At 45.4% G+C, this 27,916-nt stretch overlaps 2 protein-coding genes across 2 annotated transcripts in view; both read left to right on the plus strand.

The window, feature by feature from the left end:
- LOC142774381 (cytochrome P450 3A18-like) overlaps positions 1 to 9,046 on the plus strand; it is a 43,556-nt gene extending 34,510 nt beyond the window's left edge. Inside the window, exons 10-14 of the mRNA XM_075874761.1 lie at positions 2,548 to 2,656; positions 3,434 to 3,522; positions 5,366 to 5,506; positions 7,297 to 7,462; positions 8,616 to 9,046. Of these exons, the coding sequence (XP_075730876.1) occupies positions 2,548 to 2,656; positions 3,434 to 3,522; positions 5,366 to 5,506; positions 7,297 to 7,462; positions 8,616 to 8,702 (592 nt within the window). The 3' untranslated portion in view covers positions 8,703 to 9,046. The remainder of the gene's footprint in view (positions 1 to 2,547; positions 2,657 to 3,433; positions 3,523 to 5,365; positions 5,507 to 7,296; positions 7,463 to 8,615) is intronic.
- A 6,139-nt stretch (positions 9,047 to 15,185) lies between these two features.
- LOC142774383 (neprilysin-1-like) overlaps positions 15,186 to 27,916 on the plus strand; it is a 61,429-nt gene continuing 48,698 nt past the window's right edge. The window contains exons 1-2 of the mRNA XM_075874762.1: positions 15,186 to 15,266; positions 27,083 to 27,196. Of these exons, the coding sequence (XP_075730877.1) occupies positions 27,124 to 27,196 (73 nt within the window). The 5' untranslated portion in view covers positions 15,186 to 15,266; positions 27,083 to 27,123. The remainder of the gene's footprint in view (positions 15,267 to 27,082; positions 27,197 to 27,916) is intronic.

A 27,916-nucleotide genomic window follows, 5' to 3' on the forward strand; every position in this document is an offset into this window, starting at 1 on the left:
TATCATGTGATATTTATTTTAGGCGCTAAGCTCCTTAGGTCGTGGGTCTTTGTAATAGCAGCAGTAGTAGTTGTAGTAGTAGTAGTAGTAGTTGTTGTAGTAGTAGTAGTAGTAGTAGTAGTAGTAGTAGTAGTAGTAGTAGTAGTAATAGTAGTAGTAGTAGTAGTAGTAGTAGTATGTGGTCACTTTATGTGAATGAGTTGGTTAATAGATGGCATTACGCGTATATGTCCTTGAGAATAATATAGCTAGATGGCGTTAGTGGTTTTGACAGAAAATCCGCGGAGTGAATGATGATGAGTTGAGTGAAGCGCCTGTTTGCCGTTTGTCCATTCGCCCATGTTTTCGTCTATCCATGCATCCATGCTTCTGTCCATTCGTTCATCCGGCCGTCTATCCGTCTATCTATCCGTCCGTGCTTCCGTCCATCTGTCCATGCAACCAACCGTGGGTCCATCTGTCCATGCGTTCACCCATCTGTCTTTCCCTTCGTGCTTCCATTTTTCCGTCTATCCATCCTTGTGGCCGTCCATCCGTGCATCCATCCGTTCGTGCTACCGCTCGTACTTCCATCCATCGGTCCGTGCGTGTGTGCTTCGGTCCATCCGTGCGTCTGTTTATCTGTCTGTCTGAACGTACAGACGGACGCACGGACGGATGGATACAAGGACGCACGGATGACTGAATACACGGACGGATAAACGGACACTTTTCCACACTCATCATCATTCACTCCATGGATATCCTGTGAAATTTTTCTGCTCTACAGACATCAATAAAGAAACCACATGGAAAGGAGTGTCTCATGTTAAAAAAGATATTGCTTTGCCATTATTTCGAAATTTCGCGGTCAGACGTACTTCTGGCATCTTAACAGAAGAGCGGTTTAAAAAAAATTGGAACATCTTCGCGATAGGAACCTTGATGGCATGCGAAGCAGCTGCAGTGCGCAAGGCGTTGACCTGGTTTAAACGGGCGTCGACATGGGTGCTGGAAGAACACTTCGAAGCAAAACTAGGTGTATCGTTCACAGATAAATGAGCCGAACGAGTGTTTCAACTCGACGTGCGGTTGAGCGGTGCCGGTGGTGGATATGGTGAAGCGAGATAGAAGTGTATTGCATACAGGCAGAAGAGCCGGCAGCTGCCGGTGCTGCGGCAAGCGTGCTGTAGCTGAGGGAGAGACTGACGTCAGCACGAACCTGCCAAGGAAGCGTGCGATGGGAGCGTGACTTGAACGCGCAGCTATGGCATGGCTTATTTGGCACCACTCCAACACCGGCGGCAAGGAGACCTCTTCGCGGTGCGTTCGTACGGACGCACGTACGGCGTTATGCACGCAAGTCAATGACCTGTTTCACATAAAAAAAACGTGTCTGATCCCTCTTTCCAAGAATCAGTATAACACGAAACTGGAACGTGTCTTCACAGAGGTAGTGGAGTGTTTATTCTGCATTGTTTCACCACAAGGGCGAAGGCATGAATGCTACTGCAACAAGTTGCAGTCACACCAAGAACGGCAACCAACTCGAAACTTTCGGCACGCACCTCAACAAAACGGTTGCACAAATAGAGCGTACACAGGACGAGCGTGCACTAACAGCCGTCACAGCTCGGCATATAAATCGCACTTCCCAAACAGAAAGACGCATGAAACGAACGCAAAAGTCAGGACAAGCGCGAACAAACAATTCTTACTGCTTCGACAGCGAGCAGTGCGCTTAACTTCGAAAACGCGGCCGCGGCAGCAAGTGAAATGACCTTCCTGCTCTCCCGAATCGTGAGTCTGATAAGCGCATACGCAAGAGAGACCATGCTCCGAGAAGGAACGCATTGGTCGATAGGCGAGAGGTGACTACCTTTAAGGCTTACCACACGTATTCGTTGCAGTGCGCTAGCGCGTGCTGGAGAGAGCGGACGCATAGCTACGCAAAGCTGCGGGCCCTTTCTATGTGTGAGAGTACTGGGTGCGGCGTCGAGCACTCTGCAACGAGTACTTGTGGTCAGGCCTTTAGAGCGTGCCCAACTCTTTCCAACGCGAGCTGTTTGCACCATTCCTGATGAAGAAAATGCGCTTAAGTTGTGGAGCTCTGAGAAGCACCAAACAGTATAAGATGTTTATAAATAGCTTGCCGTGAGCAATCTTTACAACGTACTTCTTTTGGCCCAGTGGTTAGCGCCGTTCGTGAGGTCAATGTTTCTATAGCTTCGCGGCGAAGCTTTTTCTTCTTGTTTTTTTCCTTTGCAATCTGTCAGTATATAATTTGTGGCGCAAATACGTCAGCAAAGCCGTGGTAGATCTCGACATGAAACAATTTTGTGTCCAAAGAAACCTCAAAAATGAAATAACACTGCTACGCAGAGACTCAATGAACGGGTCATGAGTTCATGCTTGTATTACTTGTTATTGTGTGATTTCCTATTTATAATACCAGCATTTCAAGATTCATCACAAGAAGGATACGAAGTGATTGTATTCAGAACACCATGAAGTGAGAATTCATAGAGTCTAAACCACGTCTGATATTTTTGTTTCTACAATCTACAGGATTGATGCTGTAGCCACACCACTGACGTTCGCGACTTATCTACTGGCAACGCACCAAGACGTGCAAGATAGACTCAGAGAAGAAGTTAGTAAAGCGATAACGAAAGATGTAAGTATTGTACTAGTGTTCAGGGTAATGTTCGCTTAAGTCAAATTTTAGCTGTCGTGGCTGCTGCGATAGTTAGTTGTCATCGTGGCTGCCAATAAGATTTTTCCCCACGCGGGAAATACCAAGATTAGTTTTCATCGTTGCTTGACGAGGAAAGAAGTTCAGCGTTGCGCAGATGCATTGCTGTTTCAATTCTACCTCAGCACCCTTTGATTTGATTGGTTTGCACCCTTTGATTGGTTTGCACATACCGGCTGAGTTTTTTTGCACGTACTGGCTGAGACAGACAGACAGACAGACAGACAGACAGACAGACAGACAGGCAGGCAGACAGACAGACAGACAGACAGACAGACAGACAGACAGACAGACAGACAGACAGACAGACAGACAGACAGACAGATGGACGGACGGACGGGAGGACGGAAGGAAGCACGGATGGATGGATAGACGGATGAAAGCACGGATTGACAGACGAATGCACTGACGGACGGATGAACGGGCGCATGGATGGACGCATGGACGGACGCATGGACGGACAGACTCTTCGCCCCTATCTTTATCATTCACTCTGCGGATATACTGCGAATTAAAAAAAATGCTTTATAAGCAAAATCAAAGAGATGCAATTTCTTTTCTCTCCTTCCTCTAGGTGAGAAATACTGGCACGGCCTTATTTAGAGGTTAATAAATCAAAAAATAATCTCAAAGACCTACTTTCATGACTTCATGCATTTTCTGAGAGGCGAACTGAAGCACAATGCGTCTCCTCCACAGGGTGAAATAACTTATGAAAATATCTGTGGCATGGAATACCTCGGCCAAGTGATTTCTGAAACACTCCGGATGTATCCATCACTTCACGGGTAACTATGGTTCACGGAATTTCGAGAGCATTGACGTAACTGAAAAGTAGCTTCAAATGAAAAAAAAATCACTTAGACCAGTGTTGATGGCGGTGCCACAAAGATTAAGCACTATCGTCTTCGAGAATATATGCAGTAAATTTCACCGTTTGAATTATAAGAAACGTTCCTTACGGGACTCGAAATACTTAGCTGTTCATGAGAAAAAATCGACGCACATTTTATGAGCATGGGTCGAAAAAAAAAAAACATGGGGCACACCACATGGTAGTTCCGTTCCCTCCACCGCTTTTGTAAAGCGTGGGCTATGTTTATCTACAAAACATGAGGTAGGCTTTCCTCCAGTGTTTAATATAAGCTTGTTAAATCACCCGCACCGTCGATGAGTAATCTTCAACAAACCTGACAAAGATATTTCAGCGAAATTATTGTTTTTTTTACTGTGAGGATCGGCACAGTTTCTTTAGTGCTGGAGCTTCATTCTTTGCATCTTCAGGAAATGTGTTTAGAAAAAAAAATGCTCGACGATTCAGATTACAATATATTTAACAATGAGAGAGCACTAAGATGTCCTAGTACAAAGATAATTCACCATCAGTGATGGACGGTATCGTTATGCCTTTCGGGAGTCGATTCAAATTCCAAAGGAGAGATATACGTCCACTGGGTCAGTTAACTTGCTCAGTTATCTGCTATTCCGAATTCCTACTGGGTTCAAAAAGCATTGATTCTGCTATGGTGACATTTAAAGGCGAACGTAGATCTGTGAGCGACCATCACCCATTATGCTACATAACAAAGATCTTCAAGCCCCAGTACTAAGCCCTGCAAAAGTTGGCCTGATGGCATTGTTAGGACGTATTATTTCAGGCAAGGAGTTCGCCTCTTCAGAGCTAGAGGGTGGCGAAGGGGAGGCTGCGGCACGATGATACACACGACAACTGCGGGGGTGTGGGGTATAGCTCCTTTGGAGAGACAGAGATAGAAATAAATTAAAAGGGAAATGCTGTAAGGCTAACCTGGTAGGAGTAGCTAGTTTGCTACCCTGCCACACACGTGCAAACGCGCGCACGCACGCACGCACACACCCTCACACACAGGGCGTGTAGATCAGTTGAATTTTCAATGCAACTAAATGCACTGCTACTTGCGGTGTTATTTCTAACACAGAAGCGTAATCAAAATATTATGTGATACATAAACAACGCAGAAAAAGCCAGCAGCGTAACCTAAAGCAATCATGAAGAGCGAGAAAAAGAGGGGTGGGGTAGGGGGTGTTGTTTCGTATGGTTTAGCAAGCAATGATATTTTTGTTTTTAGCGAAGCCGAAATGTCTTGACTCGTTTGTGTTCTGACAGCGCTGAGGAGAGAAAGTGAGAAATCGAAACATCATTATGCCATTAGGCTTAAACCCATAGAATGGTGGCCTCTTCACTCCAGGTATAGCCATGGCTCGCTGCTACACCTTTGGTTATGTCCATCAACCATAATATTTTTCAAGGCCTTGAGTCAGCAGCAAAGCCTATTTTTGTTTTTCTGATTGTTTCTGTTCTGGGCCTGCTTTGTTCAGTCCCCTAGCTTCTCATCTGATGACTATTGCCCATCATGCAATGTTACGCGTCGAGACCCTGCAGGTGTGATGAACAAGCAAATAAAGATAGATGTTGCTGATTTAAGTGCTACCTTTAGGCTAGTCTTGCACCACAGCACATCTTGGAGCAGTGAGGTAGGCTTTTATGGCAGACATAACTTGCAGTTCCGCCAAGAAACAAACAAGAAAAAAACAAGAAAAAACAGAGTATTTTACGAATTGGAGCCTTTACGCTATTTTATCTTTTTTCAGGTTCGTACAGAGGGCTTGTGACGTAGACTACGAATACAAGGGCAAGGTCTTCCCCAAAGAAACGGTGATTGGAGTTCCCGTGATGAGGATGCATTACGATCCAAGGTTCTGGAATGAGCCGGAGAAGTTCGATCCTGAGAGGTACAGTATTGTTCGAATCAAAGTGGCAACCGTAACCTCTATTAGCGATATATCAAATTAGTTGTTGATGCACGGTCATTTCGTCACTTAGAGCACAACAAGTGACTCTGCCTAAGTTGCAAAGGTCTGCCATTATAGCAGCTTTAATAATGATAACCACTGACATAAAGTTTGTTAAACCTATGCAGTGAAAAAAATTTCGCTAAACACAATCACTTCCAAGAACATCACGATTACCGAGGAGGAGGAGGAAGGAAGCAAGAAAGACAGGAGATCGTGATTACCAAAATAACACTATTGAAGTATATTAAAAGAATTATGAAGAGCACACAAGTACGTGTCACACGTTTACACAGATTGCAGCTATTGTGCTTCGAAGCAGCACTATGGCGGCAATCTGTGTATATTGCTGTGTTTCATTGTGTTTCATTGTGCTGCGTTCGCCACACAATGAAATCGGTGGGATCACATCGGCGTTTTGAAATCGGTAGGATGCAAAGCAGCAGCGTTGGGCACGGGTGACGACACAACCCGAACGGTACTAATGTGGGGGCTGCGGTGAGCACTGGAAGTTCATTTAAAGTGACATCTGGCGTAGGTCTTCTAAGTGACTCGTACAGACAAGTTTCAACGCGTACGCTAAGCGCGTGTCAGTTTCATTGCACGGGAACCGGCGAGTCGGGGTCGTAGCGAGGTGATACGGGCAGACGGACGAGGCGGCAGCTACGGGTGCCGCGGTAAGTGCGTGGCAGGCAGCGGTGAGAGTGACGTCAGCGCGCACTGCGAGGAGAGCATGACGTCATCGCGCAGCAGTGGTGTCACCTACTTGGCACCACACCAACACCTGCGGCGCGCGGCGCGTTGTAAGGAGGAACAGCGTTACACAGGCCAGTCTAAGAACTGCTTCGCATCTAAAAAATAGGCACAAATAATCTTTAAAGATTTACTAGCCGATTCCTGAGGTAATGAGAAGTGAATTGTGTCGTCTCCTAAGGTGCAGAATGTAGTAATGAATTCTCCCCGAGAGCTGAAGAAAATGCTCTGCTGACTCACTTTTTGTTGTGCCATTTTGCACTGCAGGAGCTCTCTGCGAAAAAAAAAGAACCGAAAAGTACATTATTGATATTGAAAGAGATATGAATCTGCGAGTTAATTCAGAATTTCAGATAACTGGTCTCTAATTTTTGTAACTTAAATATCTCACCTTAACTGAATGTTCAGGGGCTCCGTTCGCACAAGCAAACTAAAGATATATTCGCTGATATAGCGCATCTATTCAGGCACGGTAAGGTTTTACTGTACGTGGCCAATGTTTAATCAATGGTCGTAGCTGCATTGACAACTTTACATATTTATCTCTATCTATTCGCTAATTATTATTAAAATGTAGTTATGCATCACGAAGCTTTTCAGCGGCGTGTTAGTGTTCTTCACCATGTTCAAACTAACTGAGGGTGGCTTTATTGATGTGTATATATTTTAATTAGGCTGCAATATCAGTCTTTCACCACACTGCGCTCAATTTGCAAAAGGTACCTAAGCCCCACCTTGATGTTTGCATTGCATCTGAACAACGCTAATAATATGCACCTCTTTGCTCATGCTGTTTTCCTTGTTTCTGTGAACTATTCTGTAGGCACCGCTAGTGTTTGTTAACCGCAAAGAGCGCAATCACCCTCCTCACGCTGATGAATTGTGAAACAGAGCTGTGGGTAAGAGTAAATAATGTTTCATTTGGCGATAGCTATATACCAAAACAAGCTCCTGGCCTGCATTACTTTTCTACGCAGGTTCAGTAGTGAAAACAAGCACAAGATAAACCCAATGGCGTACTTACCCTTCGGTGCTGGCTCCAGAAACTGCATCGCATCGCGGTATTCGGAGCTCCTGATGAGGGTTACCTTGGCCACGCTTGTCTCGTCGCACAAACTTCAGCCAAATGAAAGCGAACCGAAGGTAATCCTCTTCGTCAGACATCGGTATTTCCTATACGGTGCTAGTACAATCAAATCTTTTGAAATTAATTTATGTTAGGGTGTGTACCACAGTTGCTCTTGAGTCTTTCCTCGACGGCACCATTGCGGCAGCCGATTAGCGAATGTGCAGTCTGAGAGGCCTTGGTGTGAGGCATGTGTATAAAATCAAGGCACCTCTAGAAGACTGAGTATGTCTAAGGAAAACCACTAGCAAATAGCCTGGTTACAGTAAACGCCTACAGATTATGCGCACTGGCGGCAAAAGTATGGAGTGCGACATAAACGTTGCTATAATAATTGCATTAACATTGATATAAATTTAAAAGTTGCTTCTACCTAAATTTTGTGTTTGCTTTCCATAAAATACAATATTATTTTGTTCAGAATACCTATTGAACTTTTATGCTTCGTGCTGAACAAGGTTGGTTCAACTGTCGTTGAAAAATCGCAATTTTTTTTCTTATTCTTGAATTAATACTTGCCGCAATTGCCTAATTTATTTGAGAAAAAAAAGACGAGATAAGTAATGAGAAATCCGTCGCATGGTCTGCCGGCGGATGCAGAAAAAAAGCTGGCTAAAAACGGTTACGGCGTGGTGCTTGCTCCTTCCGCTACAACATGCAGCAACCCTTTCGGAATGACTGTTCTTGACAGCCTCCGAAAGATAGCCAAAAAATTTTCAATAACGTTACATATACAGCAGCCAGCATTTCCCCATAACAAGTTAGGTTTTCTTATTTTTAAAGTATTATTGTGTGAGACAACCATCTACAGCGTTTATTGAAATGATTAGAACAGTAAGGCGAGAAAATGTGGCGAAAATCTGAATTGCAGGGGAGTGGTTGAAGCAATGCGAATGTGGTTTGCTGCCGGCCTCTGTTTGAGAGATGCAGAGAGAGGAAGGGGGGAGAGGGCTGGGAGCTTTTATCCACCTCACCACCCCTCCCCCAGTAGAAAAAGGAGTAATAGCTTTATCACCCCTCCTTGCTGATTTATAGGAAAATCTAAGATATCCTGATTTCGCCTCCTTACATGCGAACTTCCAGTTATCAAAGATAACAAAGCTAATAGTATTAGGATTATGAGAAAAAAAAATCTGAGCAGTAAATGAGTAATGGAACCTTTTTTTACAGACAACGGGAAGTTTCCGAGCAAGTTTCATACTCCTGGTTCCCGACAAGGGAATATGGTTGCGCGTGGAGAAACTGTCACCACTGTGAGGCTGCCTATTACGAGCCCTTTTTCACTCTCCAATTCTGGACATTACATCAATGATGACTCTCTGGCGCTGGCCGGCTCTGCGCAACAAAGCGACGCCCTTGTACAGTGGTGCTGCTTTAGACGGGTGGAGCAAAGTCAAAAGCTTGTTCTACCTACCACTAACTCTCAGGCAAGCGATGCGCTTTACGCATTAAAAAGAAACGACGCCCTTTGGGCTGAATACATCAGAGGTTACCAAAAAGCTATATACCATCTCAGGCTTGTGCATTTATTGCAGATAAATAAAGCACAATTTGTTTATCTGTGACTAACTGCCACAGATTTGCTTTTATCTCAACTCAAAGGTTGTGTTTAGTGTATTTTTTCTACCGATTACCTATTTGGAGAGGCTTTCAGACGTTCAGTCTCAACGAAATCCAGCAACTGAAACGCGAATTTCGTAAGACGTGTATCTAGTTTTCTTGATGAGATATGCGGAGAAATAACACATGTGGTTGGGTCGACCAAACTGCGAGTTTCATTCTTCAACTTGCTAACGTGCAAGTGAAATGTGTTCAGCACAGGGTGGTTAAAAACAAAAGAATGTAAACAATCAAAACAGTTGTAATTATGTATCCAACTCATAACTTATGTTAATTTACTGACCTAATGAGGCACTCTTTTTCGTTGCACAAACTTAGGATATATTTTGAGCATTCCAAACTGTTACAGTTTTCCATGTAGCTCACCTTCTCGTCAGTACTTACCATAATCTCGGCGCAAAACGAGAACAATATGACCCTGTTGGATGGCGCAGTTCAATATAGCGTTACGCTTTTCAAAATGAAACGTTCTCTGGAGAACTTGGCTACTTTTTTCACTGGGCATAGGAATAGTGTTACGGTCTGTGTTTCTCAACTTCTGAATAGGACTTCGACCGATCAACCAAATAATGACAGATGAATCAAACTTCGTAAACCTGTCACTTGATAAAATGGTAGCTCACGATAGTTGATGATTTAGCATGACACATTCGTACAGTGCAAGTTATAAACGGTTGATGAAAGGACACAACGCGGTCACTGTATTGTGCCAGTGCTCTGTCCTCTCATCCGCTGTAGCTCTTGCTTGCGCTCTGCAAGTATGCCTATGGTAAAAGAACACGTCTTCTTGGATAAAAGATATTGATTGATATGTGAGGTTTAACACCCAACACCACCATATGACTATGAGGGACGCCGTAGTGGGGGGCTCTGCAGATTTCGACTACCTAGGGCTTTTTAACATGCACGCAAGTCTGAGCACACGGGTCTACAGCATTTTCGCCTTCATAGAAAATGCAGCCGCTGAAGCCGGAATTTAATGCCGTGGCCTGCGGATCAGCAGCTGAGTACCTTAGCCACTGGACCACTACGGCGGGACCCTTGTGCACAGAAACATCATGCTCTAATCAGTAGGCATATGCACACACGTAATATTCTACAACACAGTACAAACATGGACACAAGAAAGAGGTCAAGACACCACAAGCACCGGGAAGTCTGCTCTCGGTCTTTCTCGTTTGCTTTGACTTGCCAGTAGGTTGTCTTGAGGTCCACTGACGAAAACTACTTCGTGTGTCTGTGTTTTCCCAACCTGTCTTTTAGAAGGCCGGGTGGCGAAACAAATGCACGAGGTAGGTGGAACGACGAAATGTAGGTAGGTTGAACGATGAGATGAAAAAGTACGCAGGCGTAGCGTGGCAGCAGAAAGCACAAGAGCGGGTTGATTGGCGGATCACCAGCGAGGCCTTTGCCATGCAGCAGGCGTAGTCACGCTGATGATACTGATGATGTCTTTTAGAATAAATACTAACCAACTAGCTAAGCACTTTTAATCTAAGCATGCACGTAGTTCTTGATTGGGTAGTGGAGAAAGAGCAGTTTCACCTCAGCCTCTTCTGCCTTTTCCTACTGGTTGAGTTTGTAAGAAAACAAGCTTCGTAATGAGTACTAAATCAAAATGAAGCGATGGCGTGCTTCCCTAAGGGGCCTGTCTTCAGTACACAGCTTTCCTGGCGGAAACGTGCAAAATAAGGTGTTCTTATAGTATCTTCGACTGGTCTCCTCTGCCCTCCGGCTGAGAGGAGAACGGATCTGGCATTGCTCGCACTCTGAGGCAGAGCACAAACGCTCGAGATGGACGTCACACTCACTGCCTGAGGAAAACCGGACCAGAAGGAACCAGGTGCCTGCAGTGAAAATCCATTTTCTAGTAAAAGCCACGTTGAAGTCAAGCTGACGCTTCCTACGCTCTCAAACAAAATGGCCGACGCGCTCACGAAACAAGCTGTCAATAAGAAAGTTAAAAAGTACTCAGCTGGGTGAATTACTGGTCGCAGGCACGGCTTATGTCGTCATCACAGTCGTATCTTTTGCTGCTGGTATCTGGGTGGGTTTTCAAGGGAGATGGCATTAAATCATTACTCGCTTACAAACTGGGCAGATATCACTGCCAGATGACATGATCACTTTATATGACGCCGTCATGATCCATAACAACCACGCTGCTTGTAATTACCTGATTGGAAGCGCGCACACTGTTCCAATGAAATGAGTTGGAGCAGCTAAGAGCGCTCTACGATATAGGAAAGCGATCTAGAAGAACCAGCCGAACGCGGGGTGAGTGCTTTCTTCGAACTAGCCGAATGCAATGCCGCTCACGAGAGCTCTCCGACACAACCACTTCAAGATGGCAATAGAGTACAACATAGCGGGTGCTCGCCACAATTACGGTCAGGAATCTACCAACACCATAACACTCGTGGACAGCCAAGCAATCTGGTCGGGACGCCCGAGGTAATGGAGCGAAAAAAATTACGCCATCTCCCGCTAAAGGGAGCCATGTGTAGATACGAAGCAGCGGGCGCTAACGCTTACACTGTCAGATATTTTGGCGCTCGCGCTCATATTGGCGTTGCACAGCAGAAAAACCCGGGCAAGCGCAAAGCCCGCAGTTATGAACTGGCGTTTCCTACTTGAGCTTGCCAATCGCTTCTTATGGGCAGTTAGAGCCTGAAGACCCTGATTGATCAAGGAGACTCGCAGCCCGCTTTTTGTTAAAGCGCACACCGCAAATCTTTGTTGTTGAACAACGCACAGGAGAAGTATCCCATCGGCACTACCTTGTAGGTCAAGATCCAGTGTCTATATATGCGGGGTGGCTAGTTAAAGGTCGTGCAGCGGGAGCACGTGTTTTTTCCAATCATGAAACTCGCTAGCAAACGCAGCCTGCGTCGGCTTTGCGAGGCGAAAGAGTTGGAGCGTAGGAGAGGAGAGATAGGAAGAGGCAACACGCATGCGCGTTGGCAGTATGAATGCCGTGGGAAGGAATGCCTCGAGGAGAGGAGGAATGCCAAATCCAACGCTCCCTGTGCCTGAGTTGCAAAGTGAGAGAGGGGGGTGCGTAGCATCTGGGAGGGGACGCGCATGCGCAATGGGAGTGTTAATGCTGCTGGGTGAAACGCCTAGAAGATAGAGAGGCGGAGCGAGCGCAAGCAGGTAATAGGAGAGAAGTGGAGAGAGTAGTAACAGCAAGCTGTTCGAGAGGGGAAGGAGGTGAGTTGCGCAAGCGTAGTGTGAGTGTGGACGCCGACGCGACAAGACATAGACCCGAGCAAAAGATGCTTCGTATCCTGAAACCAGATTGTCTTTTTGAACTACTCCAAAGCTAGTTGCTTTGAGTGGGACACTTGTTTTAATAGAAATTTCCGGCCCAAACGAAACCGTTGAGAGTGACAAAAACAGAAGGTAAGGAACCAATGTGCCGAGCAAATACGACTATTTTTTGCTACAAAACAAAGCTTTCGTGTAGCATGTGACAGCGTTGCTTACAGAACTCAGTGCTGAAGTTGACCATTGCCGTTGGAAAGCGCCTACACCGCGAGCAGTCTACGCTAAGGCGATGTAGTTATTAAGCTAGAGGTTGTAATTCCATCGGAGGATAAGGAGTCAGATGCTTTTGTTTCCTAGTCAAGAGAAATGAAGAAAAAATAGAAGTTCTGACGGGCTTAATATGACTCAGTGAGCACTGAACAAGCCAAAAAATATTACAATGTGCTACCAAAACTATTGTTCCTTCCAATTTTACCTACAGGGCTAAGATTGTGCATGGTAGGGTACGTGAAGGTACAAAAAGCACGCTATGATCAGCGTTGGGCAATCATCGGCGCATTTTTTGGCGAATACAATCAGAACAGCTGTGCCTATTCACGCGTACATAGCGCTATTTAAAAATGGCTATAGAGCTTGTGCTTACGCTGGTGTCTAAATCTACATTAAAAAAAATGGTCTACATTGTATTTCTTGCAGTATAGGCTGCACTTGCAGTTAAACAAGGACCACGAAAAAAAAATGTTGCGCATGATCGAAGTGGTTTAACTGGATATCACGACGTTTAAACCGACAGGAAACGAAGAAGAAAAAAAAAAGAGGTGCATGTGCGTGAAAGGCATACATTGCAAGCGAAGAAGCTCGCCTATGTTCACGTGCGGCATCTATGCCTTAATCCGTTAAGAATGAATTAATTGTGCCATTCGTGCAAAGTATGTGTGTTCGTATGATGACATATTTGCGACCAGTTATTGTCCTACAAGTGAAGAATAAAAATAAAATGGTAAAACAAGAGAATCGTTCTTTATGACAAATGAAATGACGTTCGTAAACTAGAAACACTTTGACATACGCAAGTACTGGATCCCCATATTGATGCCCACTTGACTAAGGCATCTGACAGAACCCACTGGGCGAAGCAATGAACACGTGTACTAAAGGGCCAACGTGTTGTCCTTTTGTGTTCATGTTCGTCGTCTCCCCTAGTGTGCGCTGCTGGATTTTGTAATGATGAACCGACTGGTCTCCAAGCACATTTTAGGTACGTTTACTTTCGCAGCCACGGACTGAGCGACACAGCTACAAGGAAATTCGAACAGGAGTGCCCAACTGCGACGCTTCCACAAAAAGTCAGTAAAGTCATTCCGGAATGCACAAAAAAGAAACAAAGGCGTTTTGCTGCAGATGTCTGTCCACACGAAGGTCATGAATTAAGGGGTTTACGACTTATCGTAATCACATACGAGAAAAAAAGGCATTTCATTCCTCCACAATGTTGTCAGTGTCTCAGAACAGCTTGAGTGGTGCAAAGTCGACGATACCATACGACAATATTGCTCCCATTTGATGCTGTCGTAGTTTGCCTACAAGTGTGCCGAATTGTACGAATTTTGTTTTTGCAGGCCATTACCTAAATAATGTGCGCACTGCGCATCAAACGTGCATGGTGCTTTAGCAGCCGCCTCCGAGAGCCAGAAGATGAAAGCTGTGTTCGTGTTCTTATTCGTGTAAGACTATGTCTTCGAAGTCCTGAGGCCTCCTCCGAAAGTTTTTTGACACTAAAGAGGTTTCGTAATGCCTTCAGGAGCGAAAAACAGGCCACTTTACGTCCTTTTGCACTACCTTCGGGATGATTGATTGATTGATTGATTGATTTATATGTGACTTTTAATGTCCCAAAAGCACCATATGATTAGGAGAGACGCCGTAAGTGCAGGGCTCCGGAAATTTTCACCACTTGGGGTTCTTTAACGTGCACCCAAGTCTGAGAACACGGGCCTACAGCATTTTTGCCTCCATCGAAAGTGCAACCGCTGCAGCCGCGATTCGATCTCACGACCCGCGGGTCAGCAGCCGAGTACATTAGCCACTAGACCACCACGGTGGGGTAGTAGTGTGCTGGAGGCAAGTAGCTCCCCCTGGCAGTACGTCACATCCTGTTCCGGCACTTTGAGCACTGCGCTTCCGGCCGATAGGCAACGGTTTGCGACTCTCAAAAACCGAAAGATGGTGCAAAAACAACCAGGCTACACGTCGCGCGAACGTCTTGGTCCGTCGCTTATAGCCTCGCTCGTCACTGTCACGTGCATCTTCACGCTTACGGCGTTAGACATTAAAGGCGCGGGCGCAATCGCTCGGCAGGCATGAGGAAATGGCTGGTATACCTTGCTACGTTCTCTGCTGTCAACGCGAAGAGACTGCGCTATATGTGCTTCTCTGCCTGAAGCGGCCACATTCTCTTTCCCCACCGTTTCGTAGTTTTACGCGAGATCGGATTAAGAAGAGTTAGCTCCTAATCTTTATTTAGTGTTTTTTATTTTTTTTGCTATCGTATTCACTGTATTCCCCTTGCCGTGAAAACTGACTTTTTTACCCTTTACTTTTTTTTTTGCTTCTTTTAGCTTGAAAGCGTCACCGAAAGCCATCAAGCTTTTAAAGGCACCGGTAACTTTATCAGATATACACGTATTGAAAAAGTAGTTTAGCGTGACTGAAAATAAAACTTGCATTGTGTTTTTTTAAAGACACTCGATTTCGCTGAAGCGAAACCGTTTTGCTTTTTTTTTTATGAAGTCGGCGCCTTCTGTAGACGCAAGTAACAATGGGCATGAGAAGCGTGATGTCGGACCAAAGCAGGCTCTGCATTCTCAAGCAATCGCTTTTTACATTTTGTACTGCTATATTTCACCTCGAGCAGTCAAGGAACGCCACAGCGTGAGTGCTTTCGATATGCTTTCATATGTTTCGATATATGTCTATCATTTTCTACACGTTTTCACGTGGTCCTATATGTTGCAATACATTCGGTTGTCAAAATGAGTAATTTGTGAGCTAAAAAACTCGGCTATTCGCTTTGACGTGTCCATTGTATTGTGGTTATCGGCCGTGAAAAGACTTACATTTCTCAGCGTCACCGCCGGTCCTTACAGACATTTAGAATAAAATTGAAGCCATTTTTTTTCACCTCTTTCGAGGGTTCAGTTCTGTCACAAAGGTTGTGACGTGAAAATGCAAATATATTAATGGATGGTCTCTCAAAAGTTATTCAATAGAACTGAACGAGACATGCAATCAAAGTGTCTATATCAATCTGGAATCTAAACATGAATACCTTGTAGAGCTACAAAGATGCGAGATTGAGTCAGATATCCACTACCTCGAAAAATACTTGGATCATTTTCAGGGGAAAACAGTCCCATTTTTCGGGCTTCAGATAAAAAACCTTCTTGCAGAATGTTCGCAACATTAGGTATGTTTATAGCAGGAATTTCTCGTTGTGTCCAGATGTGCTTAGAGTGGTATAGATGTCCAAAAGCACCTTTCAAAATCATAAGGTAATGTAAATTATCTGTACATTTCAAAAACAATTCCCCACGTACTAAGGCTTGCATTGTGTACTCGATACCAGTGGGAGTAGGTAAGATTATATGTCTGTTGTGGAGTGACAAATGTTTTAACCTGCCATGCAACAAAGCGTACAAATTTAATGCGGGACGTGGTCAAGCAGTTTGGCTAAACACTGGTACTGTTACTTGAAATATTTCACAGATTCGAAAAAAATAGTTCCCTAACAAAGTCATATATATATATATATATATATATATATATATATATATATATATATATATATATATATATATATATATATATATATATATATATATATATATATATATATATATATATATATAGCGAATGCTAAATGCCGTGTATTCATTACCAGCACACTCATCTGGGCTCCCTAATCCTATATAGTTTGAGGCAAGGAGTATGAATTAATTTGTGGACGTTAACATTACATGAAATTTGTTGGCGTCTAGCTGTATGCGCTAATACTAAGCCCCGACGCAACTCGAACCGAACAATACACAGTTCTACCAACGGGTAAAATATTCAGCGTAACGAGACACGTGATACGACGGGAAGGCGACTGACGTGACCATGCCGTAGCCTCGCCTCTTTATTCGGAGGTTAAGAGAAGCAGCTGCCGCTGCTGGCGTCCAGACCACAAAGGAGCGTGAGCTCGTTCTCCCCTGGTTCACGCTTCGAGCTCTAGAATGAGCTGCGCAAGAAGCACGGCGCGGCGGCCGACAGGTGATGATTATGAAAAGTGGCAATGATGAAGCTAAATATTACTCTCCCCACTCCCCTCCACCGCCGCAGAAACAAACCCGGAATGAAATCATGAGGCTGTATGTACAAGAGGTTTCATGATTCCAGACAAAAGGGGTCCATGGAAAGGCACAACGCCTTAACGGTTCTTTCGGTGAGCGGCACTGCACAAAGCACAGAGGGTAGAGAAGTAAACGTCAAGGCACTGCCGTCGCACTCAAGTGGGTCTCACGGCGGCTGCATTAGGTCTTTCGAGGAGGCAGCGGTTGACGCGAGCGGGCGTGGTTGGCAGAGGTGCTCCCAGATTGAGTTGAGGACTTCTTCGCAAAGGCCAGTGCGGCTGGCGGGCGTAAAATAGCATGATGTAAGAACGCAGCCATGACAACCGACAATTGAAGAGTAAAATCCGTATTGGTGTTTCCAATTGCGTACACGGCGCTGACAGGGCGCAGTGGGTTTGTCGTGCTTGCTGCCACGGGTGGCCGAGTAGAAGGACGCGGAAACACCGTGCTCGAAGAACCGAGGTACTGGTACTGCGGGTAGGTAGTCGCACGGCAGGTAGGTCAGTGCGTCGGTTATAGAGGTAGTAGGCGCTCGGGCCGTGGGCAAGATCATGTCTGCATCGCGAGGCAGTGTAGATTAGTAGGTGATAAACTGCCGCTTCGTTGCGAGCATAGAGTGGTGGATTCGACGCTTTAGTTTTGTATGGGGCGGACCAAAGATGTGATCAGTCGACAACGCAATTGCGTCCCGCCTGCCCGCATTGGAAGTTCAGTTATGCTGCTTCACGTGCACCGGGCACCGTCAAGACCTCGGCAGGAGGAATGCCATCGAATCCAGCAGGCCTGGACTCTGAAAGAGGGTTAGATGGCGCACCTGTGCTCGTAGAAGGGTCCTTGGCCGGCATTTCAACGAAACGTGTGGGCGAAGTGGCGAGTCATGTGTCTGCATTTGCGGCGGGCGTGTATGTGTGGTCGGCTCATGCAAACCTACCACGTGGTGCTTGGTGATTGCTATCACCATAGCATTATCTTGGAAGTTCATCCGTAGCCCGTCATGTGTAGGAACTTCTACCTTTGTAGACGTAGTGGAAAATGGTAGTCGTTATTGGCAAGACGTAGAGAGCACTGTGTTCGATGGCAACTTGTATTGATCGGACGTTGTCGATGGCGAAGCCTCAGGGGGCGAATAGCGGGAGAAACGATGACGTTATCAGCCTGCACAGAGTGCGGCGAAGTAGTTGTCGCGCAGTGTGGTGTCTCAGATGTCTTGCGACTCGACGAGGTCTGACTTCACGCGTGACGAATTCACCACGCATGAATTCATCACGTGTGGTGGGCACGCATGATGAATTGTGGGTAGATGGCTATTCAGGCAGATGGTCGGGCGTGAGAATGAATAAATACGCTGGTGGGAGGATGGGGCTTGAAAGGACTCATGACCTGTGAATAGAATGAAGTCTTGGTCATGGGAAGGCTGCGGATCGGTTGGCACTGCAAGCATCGACAGAAGGGAAGCCTTGAACTCACGTCTCATACAAAAATGGGCGCTTCTGTGCAGACATCGTCGTATGGCTGCGAACTGGACCCTGAAGGGGAAGAGAGATGACGCAGGTACACGGGGAGGGCGCGCCGCAGTACGGCATGCATTAGTGGTGGCGTCGTAACGCCATCCATGGACAGAATGACATCCAGCTGCTTGAACCACACTCGAGGGTAGACCAGGTGGAACGCAAGCATTGGGGGTGGAGTGATGGAATCACGGCAGCGTCCACTCGGTGAAAGACGTGCTTGTCCGGACCATTACTGTACCGAGAGACTTGATACGACGGGAAGGCGGCCTAAGAGGCCGTGTGTGGTCTCGCTACTTTATTAAAAAGCTAAAAGAAGCAGGTGTGGCTGCCGGTGTGCAGACTGCCAGTAGCGTGAGCTCGTTTTCCCCTGCATCGAGCATCGACCTCTATAGTATGAGCTGTGCGAGAGGCTAGGCGTAGCGGCATTATTTTACCGCTGAGCTACGCTAGTGTTTGGAATTAATTTCTAAATTTGCCCTTGGCACGCTTGATGTCGGGAAAATAATCGCGCTAATACGAGTAAAAAAGCGTTTTAGAACACCAAAGGAACAGCCAGGCGTCACACAGTGCGAATGGCGTATCGATTGGGTCATTCGATGCTCCAACCTATTAAATGATGATAATGATGGTGATGATGATGATTCCCGGAAGAATAGCACTACCCACCACGGGAGAGCGGCCCTGAGACGTGCGGCAGTAGAACCCAATAAAAAAAATCGTTATTGTTCACCTGATAACTATGGCGCATACCCAGTTCACGCATATTTCTTCATCGTCGTCAATTATTGCATAAAAAATTGCGCAAAATATCCAGCACGTGGGTAGTAGATACCACGCTTCTGCTAAAAATGCCTAAGGACAGCACTGTGCATGCTGGTGTACTACACAACATTTACGACTATTTATGGCGCAGCCCAACAGTGTACTTGTAGCATCGCAAAGAGTGTAGGGCTCTGAAAGGCTGCTCTTTTATCTTTCGCTGTGACTGTGATGCGCGTTCCGCGCAGCTAGCCAAGCGTTTTTTTTTGCTTAAATTTTCGGAATTAAGCCCGATGACGTATTGATGCACATATGTCACATGCGGCATTTATGGGGGTACTACTAAATATGAAACTACATTTTCCCAAAATAATTTATATTTGTGCGATAAATACTTTACCTTATAATACTACCCATCTATGTCCACGGTTCTGCTTCACAACGTGTGCCAAAGCTTAAAAAAAAGCGGTACGCGTTGAAATAAAAAATTATAAGCTCTTTATGTATACCTAAGCCGATGAATATGCGTACATAAATGCATACAAAAGTGCCCCCTGGAGAAAAAATCAGTAATTCTACTAAAGCTATATAACGACTTCAAAACATTAGTTTGCGTAATGATATTAAAAATCTTAAAGGCATAAAATGAAGTCAGCTTACGTAAAACAAAGTAAACTGAAAATAATTCAGAAAATGATTTGTTATTCAGTGGATTTGTATACAGTTCGCTGCTGATAATGAATAAACCAAAGTTACACCGCAAGCAAAAAAGCTATGCGTGTTATAAGAGCCACTTTTAAAATATTATTCAAGTAAAAACTCAAGTAATTCAAGTAAAATTCAAGTAAAAATTCAAGTATTATTCAAGTAATATTATTCAAGTAAAAACAGCAGGCAAATATTGTTGAAGCTTTGCGTCCCCAAAACCCCGTTATCATTATATGGATGCTGTATTAGAGGGCTTCGGAAATTTCTACCCCGTGGGTGCTTTGCTGGGCAACTTATTCTGTGTACAGACGCCTCAAACAATCTTTCCACCATGAAGAATGCGAACGCCGCAGCCGAACTCAGCAGTTTCCTGCTTTAATAAAGACGCGCGCTGCAGCTGGAGAGGTAGAATTTGTGTTGGCTATGGTTTCAATCCAAACTTTGTAATTATCGTACAACACGTACGAAGGTCTGGATCGTCTCTTGAACTTCTCTGAGACAGGTGCGCGCGACCGATGGCAACCACATGCGCTTAGTCTAATCTTATTAGTCTAATGTTATTAGTTTTAAGTTTATTCGGGACAAAACGATGACGTCAAAATGCACGTGACCTGTGCATATATTTTTCTTACCACGACACAATAAATCACATATTAGAGCTACGCGTGCGTGACATCACGTCAGCGCTCTCAGAGTTTTGCTTGATACACAGTGGTGTACCTTGAAATGGAGTAGTGCCAGTTTCTGGGCCAATATGTAACAAATGTTACATTGCTGCAACAGTTGGCGTTGCCCAAACACGAAGCAGAATTCACATTACACACTGTCTTAATCATCGGCGAAATTTTTTTAGCGTAAACGGTGTGGTAGGGATGTGCTAAACTACTTTAGTTGTCAAACCATCTACAAAAGTTTCTGCAACTCCTTTGTATGCCTGGCTGAGCTCGTACAGGTGTAGCAGTTGGCTAGCTTCAGCCGCACCCAGCTGTTCAAACGCAGCTACAGGACCGACGTGACAATGGGGCTAAAATATCTCTCAAAGTACTTTTTACATTGTTCCCACGAATGCAGCTTTGGCTAATACAGCGTCCCTACTGTGGAAGTCACAGAACAGTGCACGCCAGGAATCGAAATAGGTATATTCGGTACTGACGCGATACAATGTGACCTTGACCTCTATCGAAGGCTGGGGAAGTGAAGTCATTGAGTCACGAGAAAAACGAAAGGTTTTGCGCATGTATCCCAATTGCGGGGAGTGGTATCGTTGGGAAGGGTGGAGTTCACCAGTGTGCGATGCGTTTGTTATTCAGCGACATTGTAATAATAATAACGAGTACACATTTAGTGTCGAAGATACCGCGCTATTTCTAGATTGCATAAGCATATTATGGTCAGTTTGAAGCGTTTGCAAAGCAATAATGCAATGCCACGCACACCGTCTTCATTGCCCCCACTTAAAAAAAATGCAGGGTGTTATTTTTTTCTGGGAGACCTGACATTTGAGGCGTATGAATAATTAAAAAGCAATCTACGGTTACTATCTTTTGCATCTCAAGATTTGCCCAAGGGGGTCCATTGGAACCTTGTTGATGTGATTTCTTTATTTACGTTTTTCGACCCAGTACGTTCTTCGTCTCAATCCCGGCCAACGTTCCTTCAAAAGAATGAGTTTTCATGCCTTAGCGTCATCACATCACTTCCCGGAATTAAAAATCAAGATGGGAGCTGACAGATGAAAGCACGTATAGTGGAATAGTCTTCCCATTGAAAGTCGACCAGCCTGTCTGAGACGCTTCCACTGTTCACTCTGATTATTCCCAAGATTGGGTAATACAACCAAGCAAGTTGATCTTGACGGGTATACAAAGAAATCTTACGTTTGTGTCTCCGTATTCTAGCTGAAAACCTGCTACAACAAGCCCCATTCTACACGATACAAAGTCGCTGAGGCCGCAGCTGCGTCGGTTTCGCTGTGACTGAATCGCTGCTAACAGCAAGAACAGCTAGCCATGCACTCCAACACTTTGACGCACTTCATACTTGTGTTGTGAATGAAGGCCCAGTGGCCAAGCTGCACCATTTTTTATTTTCAAAAGAGTTACTCTTGAACGCTAAGAAAAACGCGAAAATAAAAAAAATTGGAACATCCCACGTACAGTGGGAATCGATTATAAGCAAAGCACGAATGAGAAATGTGCATATGTAAATTTAAAATCAGCACAACGTTACGAGGTGGAAGTAAATGATGCGGTACATCGCTTCCGTGTCATGCTTATCATGTTTAGATGTCTCGTATACAATCGTAATCTATTCACGTCACGCGTACCAAATTTAGTATATGTGGAGCTAGCAAAATGGCCGCGAGCACGCTATGAGCATGGTGTGTTGTCATGTTCTTACATGACACACGTGTCAGGATTATCATATTTGCACCAGTAATATATTTCGTCATTCATTGACGTCACGTTACACCAAATTTTGTATATGTGAAACTAGTGGAATGGCCGTGAGCGTAGCATGTAGTCATGTTGTTAAATGACACGCATCTCATGATTATCATCTTTGGACCAGTCACATACCTTCGTCATCCATTCATGTACTGTAATACCAAATTAGGTATATATTACGCTAGCGAAACGACCGCGAGCCCATCATGAGCGTGGCATGCAGTAATGTTGTTACATGACAGGCATGTGATGATTTTCATGGCAGGGTCTGTAGCTTGTGTTCGCCATGCTATACCAGTTTTGCAACATGCCATGTGAACGAAACCACAGCAAGAGCGGCAGGACCATGAACGTGAATCCTGACATTCGCGACATACATGTCATGATTTTCATGTTATGACTAGTTAATTATGTTCTTCATACAGCCTTGTTATGCGATAAAAAGTTTGGTTCGATACTATTATTGAAACGGCCAGGAGAGCTAAATGTCGTAGGCGGCTAGACAGATAGATACGCTCAAAGTCACTGAAGTTCGCTAAGAAACGCTTCGCATTTAAAAGTAAAGTATCTCCACAAAGTGAATGATGATGGAAGATCTTGCTCATGAACTGATCGGGAGAACTCACGAACCCTTTTGATGAGGCCCTTCTTGTAGAATGGCTTATTAACAAGCCCGCGTTCGAGGGGTACCTGGAAGGCAGCGTTGTCTGGTCCGTTCCGCTGCAGGCGCTGCACGAAAACAAAGTCTCCTTGGAGCACGGCCTGGGCGCTGGCGTGAGACTGGTCGATGTAAATGAAGGCAACGGTGATGAAAGGGTTGTCAAACCACGAATAGTCCCACACCTTACAGCCGTGGGCGAAATAGTGATCGAGGAAGTCGCGCTTGAAGCACGCTTCGGTGGCGCCATCCTCAAGTAGCGATGGCTTTCACTTTTTACCACTGCTTCCTGCGCCCGCTCCGATCCCAGGTTTTCTTGCCACCGCTTGCGGACGATCTTCGGCGTCAGCGTAGCTCTGGCCGACTGGGCTTGCCCTACGTCACCTCCCGCCGCTGACGACCTTCGACGACAGTGTAGCTCTGGCCGACTGGACTTGCTCTACGCCATCTACCGACGCCGACAAGAGCTCTCGCAAGTGTGCCCCGTCCTCGGACTCCAGTAACCGTGCTTCCATCTTTCCTGTCTCTCCTATCCCCTCAGTTTGTTGTTGCTTCTTCTTCCTCTTTTTTACACCTTTACTCCTACCCTTTTTATCCCTCCTCACTCCCATCCCTTGTGAGCTACTGTGGCGGTGTCGCTCAATGAAGTAGACAACAATGGGGCTCACTTTTCTCTTCCTTTCTCTCTCTTAAGAATCACTCATTCATTGTTCGCGGACTGTCGCTTCGGGATCCGCTTGTCGACGAACCCGCTTTGCTTCGGCTTTGCGAGCCCCCACTGCTGCTGCAGTGTCAACATCGAAGCCGCTGCTGGATTTCGATTCCTACTAAGGCTGTCATCTTTCTTCAGTCTCACGAGCTCTCACCGCAAAGTCTCGGCGGTGGGTCCACAACGGAGCCGCGTTGGGAGCTCTCCACGCCGCTGATTTCACTTCCAAGGTGTTCGTGATGAGTAGCTGCGTGGAAATGTGCACTGAGTGGGCTCTCAGTGATGAGAACAGAAGCATGCCAAAAGCGCTCGCCTTGAGAACTAGGGTCCACGCCAAGGGACTTGCCCCGAGCATGAAAAACTTCGCTTCTAGAAAACTACACAGGCACGGAACCTTTACAAATGTCACTTGAAGTTGATTGATTGATTGATTGATTGATATGTGGGGTTTAACGTTCCAAAACCACCATATGATTATGAGAGCCACCATAGTGGAGGACTCCGAAAATTTCGACCACCTGGGGTTCTTTAACGTGCACCCAAATCTGAGCACACGGGCCTACAACATTTCCGCCTCCACCGGAAATGCAGCCGCCGCAGCCGGGATTCGAGCCCGCGACCTGCGGGTCAGCAGCCGAGTACCTTAGCCACTAGACCACCACGGCGGGGCAGTCACTTGAAGTTGAGTCTCTGTGTTGTTGTTTGTTGTCACGTTCTTTTTACCTTGTGTGCTCGGCAACGCTGCCGTAGTGATGAACCAACTAGTTCGCAAGCGTATCTTGTAAGCAAGTTGAAAAGAAGAAAGTACAGCATGAATTGACCAGATTATTCAACGTTGTAAAATAAAGAAGTGAGACACAATCTTGACAACAAAAGCTGTGACGTGATACAGATAAAACTGTTAGTTGGAGCGTAGACCTAGCCAGTGTGAACATCACAACGTCGAATATAAGCCTCTCCTGCGTAGCGCTGACAATCTGACTTCGGAGATCTTCATGATTCACTTCTTCATTACTGTTACTCAATAAAACTCAATCTCAGGGGAGAATGAATGTTGTCATTTTTTGTTTAATTTTTTGGCAAACCATACAACTTCCGGGTGATATGTTCAATTTTCGACTTCCTTTGCAATGTGTATAAATGAGATTACACTGTTTATTATCTCCAAAGAGGTCAACCATACTTTTAATGAAATAATCGACCCTTTTAATAATTTGTGAGTGCACTTCTCTGCACTGCATATTTGCCCCAAAAATGGCGGCACCTGCCATTCTTCAAGCGGAGACGCGGTCCTAGTTGAACATGCTGGTACTTGTCTATTGGGAGTGTTTATATCAAGAGAGCCGACTCTACATTTTCCACGTCAATGCGTTAGCAAGCCGCGCTTGAACAGGCTGTTTGCAGTAAGCGATTGGTCACCTGCAAAATGAACTGGAGTGTGAATATCAATGACACGGAATAAAAAGGTCTTTATCACAAGCAGGACACCGCTCATATAGCTAAGCTGGTGATAGGTATCAGCACACTTGGTGATAACAGAAAACAGGCACAAAATTGGCGCATGCTTTATCGTTGCCCACAGACGTCACTTCACGTAATTTTGCGATCCATCACATCCCGTCCCCCATAATAATTGATGCGATAACGTCCCACTTCCCCGCGTTGGCGTTTTTGGTTTACTCGGTCTGTTTACCTCACACGGCCTGCAGCATCTGACTAGCTGTTCTATCCAACTGACCATATGGGGCCACCACACGTACGACCTAGCACTTGCCTTCATGGCCTTCACTCCCAGATGGTTAGAGTGCATAAGACTTAACACTTCTTTCAGCAATGCCTCGGGAAATGTTACCCTGCTTCCACAGAGCCCGCAGTAGCGATGTACAGACATTTATTTTGTCTCACCTCATACGCAAAATACTTCAGGGCTAGACGCTCGTGTGACCAGCCCTCAAGCACCCATTGCCTCACTTAGGACAGTTGGCAATCACTGCTGGTCTACGCTGCCACTTCTCTTGCGCTCACTGGGGGGGGGGGGGGGGGGTACTTCACATCTTCCAGTAAACGTATGTCACCCAATACTTCAGTCTCCTGACGGGTTAGGGGAGCTGGCAACGTATTCAGGCAATATGCGTTTCTGTGGCCCTTGGTTTCCCTGTAATCGAGCACGTATTAGTAGGCTGATAGCATTAGAGTGCACCGTAACATGCGAGGTGCAAGAAGAGCCGGAATTCGCTTTTTCCACCGGAAGATTCCTAGGAAAGGCTTGGGATCCGTGAGAATAATAAAATTTCGCCCACAAAGGCACTGGTGAAAATGTCGCCCCATCAAAACCACGTCAAGGCTTCATGGTTGTTCTCAGCCTAATTACGGTCTCTCCTGGATAATGTTCCAGACGCGTACTCCTCAGGCTGCTGATTCCCTTTGTTATAGCAGTGTGCCAAAACTGCCCCTACTTCCACAGATGACGCATCGCATGACAACACCATATAATGGGGCATGTGGTTCAAAATGCACCAGTAACGAGTTAGTGGTCAGCAACTTCTTCGGGTTATCAAATACTATCACGTGCTCTAAACCCCAGTACTATGATACGTGGTTATCCAATAACCGACACAATTTCGCAGCTACTTCTGTCCTGCCCTTCAAAAGTCGATAATAGAAATTGATCATACCCAAAAAGGCTTACAGTTCCTTTTTGTTCTTCAGGGCAGGAGCCTGGTAAATGGCCTCTACCTTGACCTTCGAAGGATAGATGCCTTTAGCGCCAATCTGATTAACTCGAGGCTCTGCTCCAAAGTTTCGCACTTCCTGGCTTTAACCCGGCGGCCGGTTCGTACAATAGGCTGAGGGACCTCGACAAGAATCCTTTTATGTTCCTCGATAGACTCGCTGGCAATCAAGATGTCATCTAGGTATACCGCTGCTTGTAGCATTCCGTCCAGCTTCACGTCCATGGTTCTTTGGAAAACCACAGAGGCAACGGACACGCTGAACGGCAGCTGACAAACCTTGCATAGTCCTTGCACGGTATTGTAGGTAACTCCGCAGTTTTCACATCCACTAATAGCTGCTGATAGGCCTGCGTCAGGTCGCGTTTGGAACAGACACGCACCCTTCTTAATCTGGCAAACAATTTCTTGCTGGTAACGGGTTTACATTACTTTTTACGGCCTGGTTCAATCACGACGATTCGCGCTGCCCAGTAGGAATATTGGGTACGTATTACGATTCCCTGTTCCTCTAGGCGATTCAACCACACCACAACTTTATCCTTCTGGGCAAACGTATTGCTGCGGCATTTCAGGAACAGGGCTTGGGCGGCCTTCTTTAGTTCGATGTGGATGCGTGGCAGATTAGCACCTGGTATTTTTTCACTGAACGCGTCTAAAAGCCTACTTCAGGTTTTCTTTCGTCTTTTCTCATGACGACCACGTCTTTTATGCTAGGTTTTGAAATTAGCTTTGTGTCTAACTCTGCGACACTGCATGCGTAGGCAGCAATAGCGAAATGCCTAATGCAGTGCATTTTCGAGGTCTGATAAAAGCATTTTTTATATGTCAGAGTCCTTGGTGCTCAAGAGGCGTTGGAGTATCCTCTAAAGTATGAACATTCTGATTACTGTCAGCGCATTATCATGGTTGAGCTTAACAACGTGGGGAATCGAGCAGTATGAAGGTGAGTCTTTTTATTTCATGTTGCCCCCTTATACAAAAATAAAAGACTGCCTAGTTGAAGTGCCCGTAAACACACTGTACCACTCACGCCCCGCCATAAAAAGGTAGGGAAAACTGTACAAGAATGCAGCTCCAGAAGAATTGCAAATGGCGAAGAGGAACTAAAAATGGGTTTCCCGAAAAAAAGACATAAACACGGCTTATGAAGGAATTCATATATAGGTGGGGTTTATGAAGCAAGAATAAATTTCGGTAGCGCACCACACGCACCAGCTGTGCACTGTCATAATAAATAAAAGGCTGCTTATTTTCCATGACAGTTGCGTCACACTCACAGCACTGAAGGAGCGCAGCTGCAAACTAAATGTAATGCCTGCCGTTAAGAAGCACAACACAGCTCGAATACACACTCTCACTGATGTGCTGCCATCCTTAGTACAGAGACATGAGAGTGCTTCAGTGACATAACCAGGGAGAGAGGGAGGTAGTGTTGGGTGAGGAAGTTAGAACACCCCAAAATGCTCCTAATTTGCATTATATATATATATACGCACATACAAGGCACGTAAAACCAGAAAATCGTGCTCACAGCCCTTCGAGCGCTTTACTGATTGATGACACGTCAGCAGTGCATGAGCCAAACAATTTTGCCTATATTCGTTGCTTATACTGTAATATAATACTTATTTCATCTATATAAAGCATCGATTTCTGTTTCCAA

This window comes from Rhipicephalus microplus, chromosome 10 (genome assembly GCF_043290135.1).
Source record: "Rhipicephalus microplus isolate Deutch F79 chromosome 10, USDA_Rmic, whole genome shotgun sequence".
Taxonomy (NCBI): Eukaryota; Metazoa; Arthropoda; class Arachnida; order Ixodida; family Ixodidae; genus Rhipicephalus; species Rhipicephalus microplus.